This window comes from Rhinolophus ferrumequinum, chromosome 6 (assembly GCF_004115265.2).
Source record: "Rhinolophus ferrumequinum isolate MPI-CBG mRhiFer1 chromosome 6, mRhiFer1_v1.p, whole genome shotgun sequence".
In the NCBI taxonomy this organism is placed as follows: Eukaryota; Metazoa; Chordata; class Mammalia; order Chiroptera; family Rhinolophidae; genus Rhinolophus; species Rhinolophus ferrumequinum.
Genome location: NC_046289.1, coordinates 55,642,994 through 55,662,738, shown reverse-complemented (window position 1 = coordinate 55,662,738; position 19,745 = coordinate 55,642,994). Strand labels below are relative to the sequence as shown.

General features: G+C 38.6%; 1 protein-coding gene across 8 annotated transcripts in view; it reads right to left on the bottom strand.

The window, feature by feature from the left end:
• The window catches only part of MYO5A (myosin VA), a 163,496-nt gene that overhangs the window by 37,606 nt on the left and 106,145 nt on the right, over positions 1–19,745 (bottom strand). For all 8 annotated transcript variants that reach the window (XM_033107344.1, XM_033107342.1, XM_033107343.1 and 5 more), the window contains exons 20-27: positions 19,279–19,435; positions 15,760–15,999; positions 14,529–14,777; positions 11,719–11,812; positions 9,433–9,581; positions 5,200–5,313; positions 600–743; positions 257–310 (exon numbers count right to left, since the gene is read on the bottom strand). In XM_033107344.1, the coding sequence (XP_032963235.1) occupies positions 257–310; positions 600–743; positions 5,200–5,313; positions 9,433–9,581; positions 11,719–11,812; positions 14,529–14,777; positions 15,760–15,999; positions 19,279–19,435 (1,201 nt within the window). The remainder of the gene's footprint in view (positions 1–256; positions 311–599; positions 744–5,199; positions 5,314–9,432; positions 9,582–11,718; positions 11,813–14,528; positions 14,778–15,759; positions 16,000–19,278; positions 19,436–19,745) is intronic.

Below are 19,745 nucleotides of genomic sequence, written 5' to 3'. Positions count from 1 at the left end.
TACCTTCTATAGCTTCCAATGGCAGCTACTGGTCCTGTTTTTGCTTAGACTGAACTCTAGCTTACATGAAATAGGTTCTACAAAAATGGAAGAACACAAGGTTAGAAATAACACAAGGCTACACATAATGCCTGAATAAGGCTTAAGCTAGGGCCTTGGGTGCCCTTAAGGATGTTCTGTGAGGAAAAGAGAGGCTCCGAGCAGGCCTCTTGCCAAAACATGATATTCCCAGTCTTGGGCAGAAACTTCCCATTACCTTGAGTGATTCATATTCCAGTTCTGCACCTCTAATTGGTGGTCGTTCTTCTTCCTAGGGAAAAATATAAAGTTTTCGACTTTACAAAGAAGTACTTATATTTTAATTGTTACATTTTTACTCTCAGAATATTTCCTTGCTCTGCAGACAACAGTGAGGAGAGTTTAGCCTGTCACTACTTAAACCAAAGGCTGCTTGGTTAAGGTATTCCTGGGATGAGCTCCCATTAAAGCAGAGACAGCAGAACTGGAGCCTCTGGGCCCCATTTGCCTGCGGCCCTGGGTGTGTGTGTGTGTGTGTGTGTGTGTGTGTGTGTGTGTGTGTTCGTCGCAGCTCCACGTACCTTTGCCCTGCTTCGAAGCACCTGCTCCTCTTTGCGGTCCAGCTCATCCTGCATCACCTGCTTCTCCTGCTCCAGCTCCGTGACCCGTTTCTGGAGCTTGAGGAACAATGACATATCCAGAGGCACTTTTCTCTCGCTTGGCTCCTAAACCCCAGAAAAAATAAGATGGTTGAGACGATCCAAAAGGCATACAAGCCAATGAGAAAATGATGAATGGCCCAACAGAAAAATAGGCTAACTTACAGAAGAAATATAAATGGCTGAAGAATATACAAATAACATATTCAACCCAGCTAATAAATGGAGACGTGCAAGTTAAACAACAGTGAGGGTCGACTTCTCCCCTCTCACAGTAAGATTAAGGATGCCACATATCAGTAACAGTGTCTTCTATTATATTAGTGGAAATATAAGTAGGACTTGTAAAAGAGCAAGTTAGCTGTATTTATTAACATCTAAATGTGTGATAGATACCCTTTAACCTAGCAATCTATGTTTAAGACTTACTCCTACAGAAATATTTATACAAGTACACAAAAATATATGGAAAAATATGTTCATTCATTGCAGCATTTTTTGTAATTGCAAAAAAACTTGAAAGAACCCAGATGTTAGTCAATAGGAGAGTTGCTTAAATAAATTATGGTATAGCCCAACTATGACATACTTTAAGCTGTTAAAAAGAATGAAGTAGATCTACATGAGGAGATAAATGTGTCCTAGATAAAACTATTAACTGAAATACACAAGTTGCAGAACAGTGTTTATATTATGATCTTGTATTGTGTTTAAAAACAAATATACGTGACTTTTAAACATATCTAGCACATGACATATAAAAACCTAGAAGGCCATCAATAGTTACATTGGAGAATGGGAGGTATTAGGTTGGTGCAAAAATAATTGCAGATTAAAAGGTTAAAAGTTACAAAAACCACAATTACTTTTGCACCAACCTAATACTATGGGAAAGTTTCATTTACTACTTTACACATTCTATATTAGAATTCTTTTGTAACCAGGAAAAATGATTTTTGAAAAGGTGAAGTGCCAGCATAAATACTTGAGATCAAGAAGAGAGAAAAGTGAAAAACCAAAACATATATATCTCTTAATAAACTGAAAGATAACCTAGTAGCATTTTAAAAGTATGTCAATTGGTTCTAAAACAGTGAAAACTACTAGGATAAATAAAGACACATGAATTAAAGCTAAGCAAATGGAGAGAACTAACCACCATCATGGAAGTTCTGAGAGTGCCATAATTGTTTTACCTTGAATACTTTGGTTTTGAACTTTCAATGAGGTAGGAAGAGAAAGAATTGTATCCTTAGAGTTAATGGAAAGGATAAGGAGTCTCTTTTTGTTAGATAGAAAGAAACAGAACAAGAACAATAACATTTATTTAATTAAATAGTCAAAGTATAATTCTTAGCTGGTTAGCAAATCTTATATTTCCAATTGTCAATTTTTAAAAAGAATGTTTTTTTCTGATATAAAGGCAAAATAAGTTTTTATAGAAAATTTAGGAAATAAGAAACATACAAAGAAGAAAAATGCAGGCATAATCTCATATCCAGAAAAAACTCACAATTTTTCTAGGCTATTTTTTCTATAGGTTTATAGAATTGGAATAATATTTTTGTTATAATTTTATTTTGTCTTTTAAACTTCGCATCATATTACAATTGTTTTCCAAATTTACGATATATTTGAAACCTTAATTTGTAATGGCTGTGTTGACACGTGTATCATCATTTGCTTTGCTATTACCTTACTGGTAGGGAGGTTATGCCTACATTTTTGCTATTGAAATATACTAAGGTGAATATCCTAGCACAAATATCTAAACTTTCACATTTTTAAGTCTGTTAAATTGGTTGGGCCAGTTTATACTCCATCAGCAAACACCACCTTGCCTGGAAGAGCAATGACTGTTATTAAAAAACAAAAAAAATTGGCTCAGTTGATAGACCAAAAGTGATAGTTTCTTATTGTTTTAATTTACACTTCTTTGCCTTTTGATAAGGTTGAATAATTTTTACATTCATTGGCTATCATTGGTCGTCTGTGAATTCTTAGTAGTGTCAAGTTCAGTGTTATTGCAGTTCTAAAAAAAAAACACCTAAGAAGAATCAACTAAACTAAGAAGTCGGACATTTATAGGTTGTCAAGGTCATTTATCCACAAACTAGTTAGATCTGGGCTTTTTCTTACTGTGCACTTTTGTAATGCTAAACAGTAAGAGAAAGTTTAGATATGTGATCTTCACCATAAAGTCTAGCCTGACTTAGAACAAAGATAACATCCGCCTGAACATGAATTACTATAGAATTCATTCATATAAAAACTCATTTCAATACATCTCACAAATATTTATATTTTAGCTTTGCTACAATGTAAACATTCCATATTGTGTATTTTTAATACATATCTATTAATGATATATGTGTCCGTGAAATTTCTAATTATTTAATGTTTTTTACGCTGTAATAGAAGACTTTGTCCTATGAAAAAAATACAATATTAAAGTGTCATCATTGTACCTAAAATGTTGAGAGAAGGTTCTGGGGGCAAGGCCGACTGCTAATGCCCCGCGCTCATGAAGCACAGTACACAATAGTCTAAGACCTGTCTGTGATTTCTGGAGTCCCCTTCATAGTCATTATCCAAAAGCTATGAGAAACGTACTGAATCTCACTCTAACCGATCTCTTAACTTGAGAAAAGATTTGGTAGAAAACAGATAAGAATTGGAAACAAAAGGCTTACCCCTCCTCTCAAATCTGTAAGAATTTGGAGAATACTTGAAAAGAGTGGAGACCTTGACAAGTACCGTTACTGGTAAAAATTACATTGAGCATATAAACGTTTTTGAGTTTACAAATGTAATGCCCTCAATCAAAACTACCAACAAGAGGACGCTTTGGCCTGAGTTAATACTAATTAACTTGCAACACAACCTTTTCCCCATGGCTTTCTCCCTCCCATTGAGGAGCTGCTCATGGTGTTACACTGAAACCAACAGTTTGTAAACCGCTTACTTCCCTGAGACTACTGAAAGGAGTAGTCCCACTAAGACCAACAGGATGTGATCCAAAAACCTTCATATCCACTAGAGGCTCAGAAATTGTCATTTTGAAATCTTCAAAGTCTAACTTTGTAGGCGTCTCCAAAGATGGCCACCAACGTTTGCTCCTAACACAAATGCCTTTCCTCCCACCAAGAGACGAAGTTTATTCCCTTCCCCATGAATTTGGGCTGGCCTTGTCGTTTGTCTTGACCATAGAATGTGGCAGAATTGACACTGTGCTAGTTCTGGGCCTGGCCCTGGTAGGCCTGGCATCTTTTGCTTTTTCTCTTAGAACTCACTCACTACGCTGCTAAAGAGAGAAGCCCCAGGGTGAGGCCCGAGGAAGAGAAACTGGCTTCCCCGCTGAATACAGGGAGGAACTCCAACTAGCACAACGCGGGGCAGAACAGCTCAGTCAAAACCCAAAGAACGTGAGCAATAATAAACTGCTGTTATTTGAAACCACTGAAGTTTGCGATGGTCTGTTGCACACCTGGAACAACCTCTATCTGCTGTGTACTGGCCATACTGCTGTGTTGAGAGTCTCCAGCCTAATGTCAGCTATAGACAGAAATGGGACTGGAGAACTACACAGTAGAATCCCTGGATGGGAGGAGGTAGAGTACAAAGCACCGAACAGACAAGCCCTAGGGAGGATACTGGCCCTGCCGCTTACAAGCGGTGACCTTGGATAAGTAACTTAGCTTTCTTGCATATATGATTCCAACTTGTATATATGACATCCCAACTATGTAACATTTTTCTTTAAAATGATCAGAATGAGAAGGCAGGAACCTTTCAATCTTAAGTAAAACTAAGACAAGAAAGGAAAGAATCATTCTATTTTTTTTCAGCTGTTCTGCAAGAAGTCTATTCCTGACTTGGCCATTTTCTCAGAGTATGATATAAAAATAGAAGAGTTGTGCTTCAATTACCCATTACTGAAACTAATGTCATAGTTGAAAAGAAGATCTGAGAATTGGTTTGGGAACAAGCTAACTTAAAGTCACTGTACTCTTGGAGTTACAGTAATATGTCATTTTGGTTTTGTACCACATAACAGAAAACACTAAGGCAGATTTATAAGCTGTTTTCCGTGAATATTTGTGGAAGAAAATGACATTGGTAAAAACTGTCATGAAACAGAGGCAGTAGTTTTGCTAAACTCTTGGGCACTGGTATTTGTAAGATTCAAGGGCAAAGGGCTTACTTTTTAAACAATTTACCTCCACCTGAAATAAATTCATGACAGACTATATTTCTGTACATAGAATAAGTTAAGGTGTAAAGGGAATTACAAAAGGGAAAATCTGGTCATCAAAATTACATTAAAAATTAAAATGTCTATTGACAAAAATAAGTATGTGTGTACACAGCTAATTAAGCACCTATGAGTCACTTATGAAGAATAAACAGTTCAAAACAAATGTTATACTTATGGGCAAATGGGGTCCACTCTGCAATGGAAATGTTCTGTTAATAGCAGCACGATCACATTCTACTGTTAGTGATAGGTGTCTAAATGTACCTCTGTCCTCAACGGAATGTCTTCAGTTTCTGCAAGTTCAGAGCTAAAGGTGTATTCGGACTCATTGCTGCTGTGGGTGGAGTCTGTTCTCTTGTGTCCAGGCTTAGGCACATGCTGCAAGGCAAATAAACCGGACATAATAAACACAACATCATTAAAGCAGCCATAGTCAAGGCAGCGTCCACTGTAACGTGGTTCTAAGCCCCACTCACTGACTTGCTGTTCTCATGCTCAACTGATCTGTGCCATGTTGCCTTGACCGAAACCCTACGAAAGGGTGAAGTTCTGAGCAGAAAGAAAGTGGGAGATGCACAAGCAGGGCATGACAAGAACCGCTGTAAAACCAAATGCTCAAATGAAGATCATCTGTGATGATCAGTGGAGTCGTCTTCAGGTTTTTAAAGTTGTCAGTGTCCAGCCAGTCACACCGGGTGAAGGGCGGGTCTGATGCCTCAGCACCCAAGCACTGACTTCAGTCTTGTGATCAAGGAAAACTGACCCAAAGTTCACAAGTTATGCTTAATGACAGCATAACCATTTTACTGCTCTGTATTTGGGTATAAATAGGCAGGGAGGGAGGGAAGGAAAGAGGCAGAGAGGAAAAGGGAAGGAGGGAAGGAGGGAGGGAGGAGAGAGGGAGGGGGGAAGGAAGGAAGGAAAGAAGGAAGGAAGAAAGAAGGAAGGAAGGAAGGAAAAGTGGGAGGGAGGGAGGGAGTTTCACTTAGGTGACTATAATTTCTGTCACTTTTATGCATGAAGTTGACTCTGGAGTCAGCAGTGGGAAGAATGCACAGTGCAGGAGAGACAAGAAACTGCTCAAAGAATCCTCTGAAGATCCTTGGGTTATTAATTCAGGGAGTCAAGGTGACAATTTTATGACATGCTTATGAAATTGCATTCAGAAAGCTTGTGGGGAATAAGAAAATTAAGCAATTGTAGTCCTTTCCTTTCTGGAGGAGCTTGAAGGAAGAAGGAATAAAAGGCTGGGTCTGTGCCCCTCACCCCTAGTGTGCCCTCAGCAGAAGAGGTGGTGAGGTTCAGAGGCCTGGATCTCGCAGGGTTATCGATCCTGGGAGCTTCAGAAAGGCTTCCGAGAGCTTTCTGGTCTGTCCAATTTCCTTTACTCCTTCTCCCCACTGCAGGAAGAACCCGAAGCCACAAAGAGCTTCTTTGCCTCTTTCCTTCCAAACATCCAGGCCTATGGAGAGCGATCCATCTGTGCGACCACAGGGAAACCAGCAGGCGGAGGCCATTGGAAGTCTCCCAGGCAGGCCCAGCCTGTCCTCCCGTGTGTAGGGAAGACCCAAGCACACCAGAACCTCTGCACTCTGTAGCAGCTGGGGTGCACACTAAAGGAGAGAACTGCCACCCATCAAGCCAAAGGCACTCAGGTTTACTCTCTGTTTATACACACAGGTGCTCTTACTTCGATTTCCTAGCCCAAGCCAACATTTGTATAGGATGATGTTTATTTAATAAATTGGTTGTGTCATTAAGAGAAACAGGTAGGTCCAGAAACCCTAGGACAAAGGTTTTTAATAAGCTTATTAAAGAGGAGTAAGACCCCTAGTTTTTTCCTACATGTGTGTATTATTAGACACATGTTAAAGTATGAATAGAAGCAATACTGTATATTTGCTACTTAATGTAACTTTTGGATACACGGTCGAGAGTAAGTGCTCTGGGTCTGAAACAGGAGAGAGCTGAGTAGGAATCCCAGCTCTGCCACCTACCTGTCCCTTACCCACCTTCTCTAGGCCTCCCTTTCATCATACGGGTAAAGGGGACTATAATATTATCTACCTCACAGGATTTATGTGAGGATTAAAGAAGACAGTGCAAGTAAAGAGTTCAGCATAGCACCTGGGATATAATAAGCATACAATTAACGGTAAATGACGCTGCTATAATTGTTAGAACCTTGCGTAATTCAACAACTACCTTGTTGGTGGCCTTTCAGTTTTTATTTAATGTTATTCAGTTATAAGGACAAACAACTGACTTGATCATCCTGTTTTTCAAGATCTGCATGCAGCCCCTCCTCTTTTCCTTCTGTCATTTCTCCTATAGCTCCTTCTTTTCTTGAATCTGTTTTACTCCCTTCATTAGGATTAATGACCCTACTCGTGACTGATGGATTCCTTCCTTACTTGGAATTAATTTATCTTCAAACACTTCACAAGCCTGGATTCCTTTGCCTCATTACCCTTTCATTGTTGGCTTGAAACTCCTTGGCCCTGGATCAGTCTTTTCTCATTGCCGCTGCCCTCCAATTGAATCTTCCTGGAGAAAAATCCCACAACACTTCTTGGTACCAGGGAAAACAAATCTAGGCCCTGGTACTCAGTGACACTATCTTTGGCCCCTGTATGGCACAGAGTAAGGAAAGCCCTGAGGCAGTCTATCCATTCCCCTCTCTTAAGTATCCATTCCCCTCTCTTAAGTGTCCCGCCATCCATTTGAGGAGTCTGTTTTCTACAAAATGCTTCTTTAGCCTTTTGGCAGTGAGAGCTCCATTTGCAGAACAGTGTCAATGAAATATTAGGCAAGTACCCACCTATTAGTTGTAAAGTTCTATCTAAACATTAAAATAAGAGATGTTGCTATTAATGTTTTAATTAGTCCTAAATTCTAAAGGCAAACTTTTATTCTCTGCAATTCTCAGCAAACATTTCCTGCAATCTGAGATTTTGATTGCATCTGGAGCTAGGAAACGAGACCTAATGAAGAATAGAGTAGGAAGCAAGCAACCTCTGAGCTTCCTTCCTCTGTTCTTTTCCTTTCCCTTCCTCTGAGCATTTTGTTACCCAAGAGGAATGACAATGAGTCATAGTCATACCATAGAGAGGGTTATAGGCTGAGAAATCAGAAATCAAGCAGCTGAACTGCCCCTGGTACTTGGTTACATCTTTTTTCCCCCCCCCCACAGCACTGCTGAGGACAGAATGGATAGCAGGCAGAGACTTGCTCAGCAGGAAGGAGTAGCTAGGCCTGTGAAGCTGCTGGAGGACAGCCATTACTGGAAGGTCTTTTCTACAGATGGCTCCCTCTCTGACTAAGCAGGCTAGCTAACCTCACAGATGTCCCTAGAATGTGCTCAGGGAGTGATATAAATGGCATATGCTTCTCTCATTTTATTTTCTGAGGTTTACAAGGCATACACTGTTTAAAAAGTCCAAAAAATTCTGTAGGAAAAAAAAATCTGTTTATCTCTATGTAAACAGGTTGATCCCCCACATTATTTATTGGACCTCAATCATTTACTTTCCCAATGCCACTTCTTAACATCCCAAGTAACTAGGGGCCTCAGAAACACCCCATGGGATACAAAGCTCACCTCTAGCCATAGCTGAAGCATAGATTAACCACAAATGTTGGTGCGGTTATCCTGTAAATAGGATACAAATACACACAAGAATGGAACTCTGGGGAGCATGATGTTGAAAGACAGAAAAAGAACTCGAGAGAAAGCTGAGAATGAGAAAATGTGAAAGAAAAAATGTGACTTTGCAAATGTCACATTTAAAAAAATTTTGTTAAAGGATCCAGATAGAAGCAAAATTTGAAGCAAATACCCCATAGATAATCAAATTACCTTTTTTTTTTTTTTTTAAAAAAAAAAGATATTTCAGAGCATTTCTGGCCATTTGTACCAGGAGGGTAACTTTAAGGCTGATACTTTTAGGGAACAAGAGAGCTAGGGAATTCTTTGTTTCTGGATAACAGGTGAAGTAGAACAGAAAGGGAGAGAAGAACTATTAAAAGTACAGGAGGTACACTGCCAGATGCAGAAGAGTCCTTGAAATAGATAATTTATTACAAATAGAGGCTGAACTTTCTTTTTGCAGGAATATGTCTTTGAAATTATAATAAAAACCAGTGGAGAAACTACTCAATTATATGTATATTCGCTTCATATTCAAATTTTACATTAAGTCATTCAATACATACAGTCTAGGTATACTGACTTTATACTGTCTTATAGTCCAGTCTTCAAAGTGTTCGACTTTATTAAGTATTTATGAATAATGTCATATGATTTCTGGAATTTGCTTTAAAACAATCCAATCCATTGGGTGGGATAGGACAGAGGGGTAGAATGGAGGGTAGAAATGTGTTGACCGTTTTGGAATTGGGTGACGAGTACATGGAGTACATGGGGGTTCATTCTACTATTCTACCTACTTTTGAATATGTCTAAAATTTTTCATTAAGAAGAATCATATGACTCACCACCATCAGAGTCATTTCTTCTTTGAGGTCATCATATCGTTCTTCTAAGCGACTGAACTCATTCAAAAGGTTCTGATATCTCAGCCTTTCATCATTAAGATCGAGTTCCAGTTGTTTTGTTTCTTCTACTAACTTCTTCTCCATAGTCTCTGAAAGAAAAGTATACCAAAGATGGCTCCACACTTACACTGACTTCCAGTTTCTCTGCAACTCTGCAAGGGGTTTTACTTTTAGCACGACTATGATCTATGCAGAGTACCGTCATAGTGAATGTAGAAAAAGAAAATATCATGACCAAAAACTGAAATAATTGATTTTCATAAAAACAACCATCATCTACTGAGTTCTTCCATGTACTACAGACTAGTGCCATTAGTTCAGTCAGTGGTTACAGCATATCCTTGATAAACTTCCATTAGTCGTTGTCTAGTAATAAGAGTACATATTTTTTATTCCAATAGTATTCTATTTCAGGCTATTCATAAAATTCTTTTGTCCAAGTTAGTACATGCTGTTAAAAAGTCAGAGATATTCCTCAAGCCTCTGAGGGAATGGTGGCTTCTCAGAAGACCTGGCTATCCTACTCGACAGAATCTCCATCTGTTGCCAGAAGCTTGCATTTTGCTTAGCACAGCATCTGGAGGCTGGAGATGAGCCCCTGCGTGCAGATAAAGCAAAGTGGAAAAAACCTCAAAGCTCAGCTATGTTTTAACTCAATGAGCCAACCATCCATATTTATAAATGTTAAGCTTCCTACCACTATGGCCCATTTTACCCTCATATTTTGTGGCTAAATCTTCATCTGCCCTGCCTGCTTCTACTGCTTCACTATTTGTTTCTCTGTCAGCTCCATGAGGACAACGGCTGCAAGTGTCTTACCACGACTGCTTCTCTGGTGCCCAGCACAGTGTTTCCTTACCACAGGGCTTTCATCATTTGTAAATGAAGGAATGAAAGAATGTCTTCTCCCTATAACATTCTATGAATTGCCTTTTATTCCCCCCACCCCCTTTGTAGAAGCTACCCAAGGCTATCAACAGATTTTCCCTACGTAAACCCATTATTAGTTCTTTGTTCTTATCATTCAGTTTTGAATAACATTTCATATTTTCCCAGAAGTATTCTCATCATTCTGAATCTTTCCATCACTTCTGCACCCTAGCAGACTTCTTTCTATGTCTTTAGTGACTGTTTCTCCCTTCCCTTCTTAGTTTTCTTTTCTGGCTTCTTCTTTTTTGTTAAAAATCTAAACCCTTACTTATAGTCATCCTATAAGGCTAAATTCCATATTTTCTTCTCTTTCTTTTACCTTATTTCCTTTAATTGGGAGGGAGGGGGCGGTGTGGGGAAAGCACAAAGGGTTCTCCTATCACCATAGTGTTAGTGGGTACCTTACGGCTCATTTCTTTCTCTCTCTAGTCTTCAATCTCAGTTTGCTTTCAGAACATCTCTATCTGGAGGCACTAGCTGACGTCCAAAATTTAGCACTCTATCCAACTGGTCTCATTAATTTCCCTCATGAACAGGCACTTTTTCCCCCTCAATTTCCTCATTACTAACAACATACGTCATATCAAAACTTTAGATATTTTTATTCCTTTTATGAATATAACATCAAAAATGCTAACATTTTGTTGATTCTTTTAATATATCCTCATTCCAATCCATCACTTCCTTTCCATTTCCACCACCAATTACTTTAGTTCAGATCTGTATCTTCTTATCCAGTTTATGTACATGTGGATTCCTTGAAAATTATCACTCCAATCTCTCACAAAGAGAAAACAGAACAAATGTCCACATCTAGTTATTTCTCTATTCAAAAAATTGGTGGGTTTTTTGTTTGTTTGTTTGTTTTTTGGTCTGGTGGCAAAGAGTGGTTGATCTTGGGAGAATAATATCCATTGGTTTAAAAATAAATAAATAAGTAAATAAAAGGAATACATACAGACACATATACCCATTAGCTCAAGAATTCTTCCTAAATCAACAGGAATCCTATAAGCCATAACTGATTAATCATATGTGAAGAACAATTAATTTTTTAAATTACATATGATATTGACTAAATATGAGTTCACATTTGTACATAACGAGCCCAGATTTACAAGTTCACCAACTAATTCAACCAAAATATTTAGAGCACTTGCCTCTTAGAACTTCATAAACTTACCGATGACAGTCTCAACTCTTAAAAATATTTAAGCTCTAAGCAAAGCTGTAACTTATAAAACTTTGGTCTGAGGTAGGTTGGCATGCATTAGGTTGAGACCACGTGAGCTTTACCTGTCATCTCCTTTGCCTGCTCCACGATAAGGTGATTAAGGGTCTCTTTTTCCTGCTTCAGCAAAGTATTTTCTTCCTTCAAATTTGACACCAGCTATAAAATAAACAATAAACTGAGGTGACTGCAATAGACAGATAAAGCCCAGAACGAAGTATAAAGACCACATGCAGTCACTCCTTCTTTCCACATCTCTCTGCCTCATTTCTTTGCTGAGTTATATCTAGTCACCTTTCAAACTTGGCTCAAGCATTAACCCCTCCAGAGAGCCTTCCTGAAAATTCCTTCCAAGTAGATGTCTCTCCTCTGGGCTACTACAAGACTCTCCCTGTCTAGGCCTCTTTAGACCCCTTATAAATGATTTATTTTCACTTCCCTAATAGACTAGAAATTCCTGGAGGACAGAGATGATTGCTGCTGTTGTTCTCCTTTGTACCTTGAGCATTTAGCAACTGCCTGGCACCTAGTAAGAATTTGCTCTTAAAGCAATGATAATGCTTTCCTCACCTCAACAGCCTGACACAAAGCCTGTGTGTATCCATGATTCAAGTAGAGACTGAAGAGGTTAAGAAAGACATGAAGGGTATTTGGGTTCTGGAAATTCACTGAAGATTTTCTGAAGCTCCCTGCTGTCTGTCTTTAAAAAAAGAATTTCTCTTTGATCTCCTTTCAAGAGTTTTGCAAAGTTGCAAAATAGTCCTTTGATTCCACATTTAAGGACTGACCTTAAAATAGTGTGAATGGACGTAAGTCCACTAAACTGTGCACTTAAGAATGGTTAATATGGTACATTTTATATTATGTATATGTATATGTATAGTTTACCATGACTTTTTTTTTTTTTTTTAAGCATTGACTTTTAACTTTCTGGTTCCTGGTTGGATAACAATTCCCAGGAAGCAAAAATCAAAACCAAAGATAACTTTGCAACGTTCATAATTTACTCAGTTCATCTTTGGAATAAAATGTGTGCTTGAAATGAGTAAAATCTGAATTCCTTTCTCTAATCATAAGTTCAGGGAACTCTCAAAGGGATAGATTTAATAATAAAGAGAAAGTGTCAGGAGGCCAGAAGTAGAGAAAGAGGACTCTGACTAAGGAATCCTAAAGAACAAGGAAGTTAGATAACACTGTGCCACAGCAGAAGTCAGTCCAGAAGGTGTTCCTGCTGATGGTCCAGTCTCCTCCCTCCGTACACAATGCTCTTAACATCAGCCCTCAGTAGAAAGGCCCAAATTCTCTATGTACTCTTGAGAGAAGATGCGCTTTGTCAGGGGTGTGCAACCAATAACCTGTGGTGCTTTCTCAAATGCATGTGCCTAGCCTACACTCTTAGAGCTTGGGCAGGTATACTTTTAAAAACTCTCCAGCAGATGCTGATACACACTCCTGGTTAAGAACCACAGTTCTAGCATCCCTTCTAGGCTCCTTGATCAGTTTGACTGGGAATGTAGCTTTCCTAACCATAAAGCTGGCTGTCACAGTGAAAGTTTGCATTTTTCCCCACTACTACACTCAGTCCAAAAGTATCTACTATAGCTATCCCTGTGAAAAGCAGAAGATAATAAGATAAAAAGAAAGGAGAAATCTGAATCTGCTCATGTGTAATATTCTATCATACTAGAAAGGTATGAACTTGACTTTGAAGAGGAAAAGAGAATATTCCTACCAAGCTTAAATACTCAATGGATTCAGAGGAATCGGAAAGCTTCTATGGACTCAGGAAATGAAAGAGAGAGAGAGAGAGAGAGAGAGAGAGAGAGAGAGAGAGATCTTCAACCTCAAGAGTATTTCTTTGAACGCATATTTGAATTTTGACAGAACAAGCCTTCCATGTCAAAATAACATATATTAATGGCCCTGTTGTTTCCCTAGACAGCGCTCAGATCTACTAGAGATATAGGAGGAATTATTTTGTTAGGAGCTGAATACCATGGAAAAATTGTAATTTTATTAGCTACACTATCCTACCTGAATTGCATCTAAGCTCCTTCGGAGCATCTCACTCCATATGTTGTGGTTAACATTCAGAAGTCAGCACAAAAACAGCACATTGGGATTCTTGCCCACAGTTACAACCAATAGAGTCAACCTGTTTTCATTTAAAGACAGTCATCCTAGTGGAATCTCTGAAAGTTACTTTTTTCCAGTACGCCTTATGTTGAGGTGCTTTTATTTGGTTTAAACAAATAACCGCTTATGTTTTTTTACATAAGAGAAACTGAATGGTTTTTTTTTCTGTGTTCAGTAAAGTTTTGACATAAGTTAATGCAAATTTGTAGTGTGGAAGCACTGATCAATAGGTAAGGATTTTATCTTATTTTATTTTTTTGGTTCAATGTGCATAGCAACTCTCGGCTACAATCAGTGCGCGGACATTTAGATTTCTCCTTCGTGGACCTCTTAGCACAGCCTTAATGCAGGTTTCCAGAAAGGTCTCTAGCATCAGCTATTGACAGTTCATTGTTTGACTTGCTCCTTAATCGTGTTAACCCTACAGAAGAAAAAGGAGTCTACACTCCATCTAGACCTATACATTTAAAGAGGGACTTCGCCATTAATTATCTTCTTACAATACTGCCTTTCCTCTGTTCTCATTAGAGTCAAAAAGTTCTACTAAAAGACCTACATCTACTCATCCATAATATGGAAGAAATGCTTGGGAAACACTAATAATGAACAGTAAAACAAGTGAAATTTGTATTTTAGCTTTGATTGAAACCAACGTTGAACGACAAGAGCCAGGTCAATATGACAGCACATTTCTTTTGTGAAAGGAGTAGACGGGGCGATGACATTAGTTCCTTCCTACCTGCTCAGTTTCTTGTTTGTATCTATCTGCACGTTCCTCAATGGATTTTTTCTCTGACCGAGTTTGTTCCAGATCTTTCCGGAGCTTGGCAATTTCTTCCTGCAGACTGAGGACCCGCCCAGTGGCAATCTTAGCTTCCTCCTCACTTAGCTGAAGACGCTCTAAGTCACTTCGTAGTTTCTCAGTCTCAGAGTTGTATATTCCTTCCAGATTGGTCAGTTTCTCCATGAGGCATTTGTAGTCTTTGTTCTTTAAACACACACATAAGTAACAATAAATATACACATCATCAAATGTATTTAGTGAGAAAACCATGCTTATTCATCATATTCCTGCTGTATCATCATAGCATTGAGGTACTATCTGACCAAAATTCTAACCACAACATTTGTAATAACACAGTCAATACCCTCTGAGTGATACAAAGAGAGAACAGGCACCATTACTTCTGTTTACATCATGAGCAACATAGATATGATTTTCTCAGTCACAAGGTGAGTTACCATTGTAAAGTCTTAATTTCCTGATTCATAATCCAGAAATAGGAAAATCTATACTTGCTTTTCAAAACAAATCAGTGTACTACTAAAAGCCCTGTGCTGGCCAAGTGATGCATAAGAATGATAAAATGGCATTAAAATCACAAATTTTTGACAAATATCTTTGTTTACTATCTCAAAACTCCTCCTCCCACTCAGAAAACCTTTCTGATGAACCCTATTTCATTCTGGTTTTCTTTGCCCTCCTTAACAGTTATGCATTATTAAATCACCTTTATATCATTTGCATGTCCTAAAATATTAGTTAGTAACCATCTCCAAGAAATCAAACTTTGATGTCTGCAAATAGACTGTAGATTCCTTGGAAGCATGGACATCTTCCTGTTCCTTTTGCCCTCTCAGTCCTAAACAACCTGCAAAAGGAACATTACACTACATGCAAATGGACGGTAATGATGAAAGAGCTCTGTAAAGCATCAAGTATAATATGGCTCTCGGTAAATATTTGGAGGACCAGTAAATCTGCTGTTTTCTCAGAAATAATTTCCTGCCTTAGTCCTTGCAATTGTGATCTTCCCTATGAGCATGTCACTATTTCCACACTCATTACTGTCATTATTTCACTTTCTTGCTAAGACTGAAAGGTACAGTCAGGGGAGACGATGCTGCATGTAATCCCCGTGGTTTTCTGGAGGCACATGCCACTGTCAGGGCTCCTGTTTAAAACATACCTGCTCGTCCACTTTGCGCTGCAACTGCATGATCTTGTTCTCCATGCCAATGTGCAGTTTCTTGTAGCGCTCCACGGAACGGGCCTCAATCTTGAGCTTTTTCAGCTCGCGCTTGGCCATCATCCGCCGGAAGCAGCACTGAAGGTAGATGATGGCATGCATGCTCCTCTTGTAGCAGGTACGAGCCAGCCAGCCCCGGACCCACTTCTGAATGACTACTGCTTTGTGATCATAGAGTATCTGCAGAGAAGGGTAAGTGCAAGTAACGTCAGGCCCTGGACTAGACTCAAAGTTCGGTTCTATCAGCCTACGCCTGTCAGGCAGAGAATCCATAAATCACCTAAAGGCAAAGACACAAAAGCCAAAGGACCCATGTATTATGTGGATTGTACATATCACAAGTATATGGAAGAACAAAATATTTTTAAAAGTGATTTAAAAAGTAGACTTTAAAAGGTAATTAGAGATAGAGTATACACATAGAAGCTGTCTAAATAAAAAGTACCATATTATTAAAAGGCAAACAATCCTAGAAAGAAATTAAAAACCCTCTAGGTTTCTTCCTGGAATGTGATATCTGTTAGCAACAGGTGATCCTCTATAAAATGAACAGAATTTGGCACCCTGTGAATTATGTGCTACTAAAATAAAAGACTTACCCACCACCCTTACTGCTGGTACCATCTCCCTGTGTATTAGGTCTATGCTTCAGGACACAGGGTATGACTAGTAAGCTGGCCATAAAGGCTAACAGTTAGGGTACTGCAAAGTGTATTACTGATTTATTGATTTTTTTTTTCAGAAACAAACAAAAACATGACACTCTTGGTTGCCCAATTTGAGGAACACCATTGTAGTGAGGATTTCCCATTGTTCTTTCAAATGTAGCAGGAATCCACCTATGGAATTCAAATGTAGTAGGGATAAAGTTTTAAAAGGAAGACTAAAAGTAAGATGAAGTAAACTAAACAAATCTTAATTTTGATTTAATATTAAAAAAAAATGTTACCCTAAACTTATAAGCAATTTATTTATAACTAAATGGTTGCCTTGCAAGATGAATTTGTCACTAACAACCATCAAGCAGAGACTGTGTAAATAATTTCCAGGAATGATAGAGAAGAAATTCTTGAAATTAATAAAGCTTGAACTAGCAAAGCCTTCTAAGGTCCTCTAAGTCTATGATTTTGTGAAGCAACTCTTGCATGATATAAATGATACTTAAATGTATGCATGTGATTAAGGACTTTTAGTGATTATTACAAATGGACACAACATATCCCTTATGAAACTTCTTAAATGTTAAAATCTCTGAAACCATCTATTCAAATAGATAGCAGTTTAATGAGATCATTAAAAGAACAGCTCCTATTTTTAGATTATGTGAGTATATCTGAGAAAAACAATGCAAAAAATGTGCCATTCTAGAGGACACATTTAGGATATCAGTGGTTAAGCTTTCCACCCTCAACTACAGGAGAAACATAGATGGAGACCTAGACAGCATCTTCAGCTAAGTCAAGGCTGCCCCTTTGGGCTGTTCTCCGAATGCTAAGGCAGCCTACAGTTTTCAGTCGGTGCAGTTACTGTGCATCCTGCTGCAGGGAGGCTGGGCGTCCTGAGCTCTCCCTGAACATCGCATCCCTAGGGAACCCCTTGTTTTACCCAAATGACTAGTGACCAACTGGCCAACTCTCAGTGAAGGTAAATTGGAGGCTTTCAGACTTTAAAACTCAAGCAGCACACAGTGGCAAAGCTATTAATGCCCATTTTCCTATTCCATTTCCTTATCTCCATGTAGCTTCAGACATTGGTCCATTTCTGTAATTTCAGTCAAATGTAAACAGTGTATAATTAGAGTTTCCATTCTCGTTTCATTTCCATCAGTGAGTCAGAGAAATTAAACAATACTCCTCTCCCTTTAAGACTCCCAAGCCCCAATAAAGGGAAGCTTGGACCGGAAACACAGCCAGAAGGAGCACTAATGGGGTGCTTTTGGCCTATACATGAGCTAGCTTCTAACCTGCCACCCCCACTGTGTCACCACGGTGGGAGCTGAGCTGCCAGAGACTGCTACTGCTAAACCAATGGCCTCAAAATCCAGTTCAGATGTTCCCGAGGAGAGTAGTGAGGAAAATGGAAGGGTAACCAGTTTCCTGTATCCAAAAGGTCAAGTTTAATAAGGATATTCCCTCCCCTGAAAGCTCATGCTTGTGAAGAAAGAACACCAGACTATAAAGCCAGCATGGGCAGAAAGACCTGCAGTAGCCGTCTACAAAATTTCTTCAAAACACAGCTATTAAACATGCTCATTCAAGCCTCATTAGCTTTCTATTTTTCTTTGTTGTCTAAACTTACTTCAAAATAAGGAAGTAAAATACATACACGAATAGAGGCTAGGTCACGCCCACATACTGCCTGTGCTTAGACAGCTGTCCCTCAAAACACTCTATTGATGTTCCTTTTAACTGTGGTGCCTATAAAGTGCTAAGATCCAGACTGGATTTCCTAAAGGACAGACTCAAAATTGTGCCAAAATAAAAGAGAAAAACCTTTTATCAACGAGGTCATATATTATCAGAGGTAATGATTAAAATTAATCTGGTGATCCATTATCTAAAGTCATGTTGATTATTGCTAGATATAAAGATTATTTGTCAAAAACTTCTAGAGCATCATATTGCAAGTTAGGTAAATTTAACCACATTAATGTTATTTATTTCCTTTTCACCATGGTAAAATTATTCCAGGAAGATTTCATTCTTGGAACAATCTTCTACCCATTTGTCATATATTCTACCTAGTCAAAGCCCATGATAACTGAATAAAGGCCCCCAAAGATATCAGATCCTAATCTCTGGAATCTGTAAATGATACTTTATTTGACAAAAGGATCTCTATAGATGTGATCAAGAATCTTGAGATGAGGAGATTATACTGGATTATCCTGGTGGGCCCTAAATCCATCACAAATATTCTCAGAAGAGACAGACAAATGAAGCAAAGTTACACACAAAGAGAAGAGGAAGATGTGAAGATGGAGGCAGAGATTAGAGTGATGTGGCCACAAACAAGATATACGGGTAGCCACCAGAAGCTGGAAGAGGTAAGGAACAGATGCTCTCCTAGAACTTCTGGAGAGAGTACAGCTCTGCTGACGCCCTGATTTTGGCCCAGTGACACTGGTTTTGGGGTTTTGGCCTCTAGAACTGTGAGAGAATAAATTTCTGTTGTTTTAAGCAACCAAGTTGGTACTGTAATGTATTACAGCAGCCACAGGAAACTAATACACTAGCTATTTTTCAAATTACATAGACATGGGGAAGAAAAGGAGGTAAATTTTCTTTTTCCGTTGTCTGGTTATTAAATATATGTACTAATTTAAAAATATACTTCAAATGTTGGTTATCTCCATATGGTTCCTATGTCCATAAGAGCCCCTGTGGTGACTTTGTACAGATGTGGGATTTCATTTACTGTTAATAGAATGAATAAACAAAGTTGAAAATAATGGCTTACCTTGCGATACCTATTTCTGGCCAAGTAGCCTCGTAAATAAGACTGAAGAACAATAGTGGCAGTTCGAGTGACCTTGTACCTCCTTCGGGCTATATGCATCCGCCAGTACTTCTGAATGGTAGTTGCTGCCCTGGTTCTGCGCAGGAACTTCGCGTAGCTGGACAAAGGAAAGGGTCGTGCATTTGTCAGTAATTGAAACACCCAGGAATATATTTGGTAGAAATTTAAAGCACTAATATCTTTGGCATAACAAGTAGTACTTCCATGGTATCATTATAATAATATACATATTAAATCAACATTTATATTTCTAATATTTATATAGCAATTTATATTTCCTTAAAATATGTTTGCATTCACTATCTCATTTGAGCCTTCCCTAACCCTGAAAAGTAGGATGTCTCACATTACCTGATTTTACAATAAAGGAAGTAAAGCTCACAAAGGTTCATTCTTCCTAGAATAGT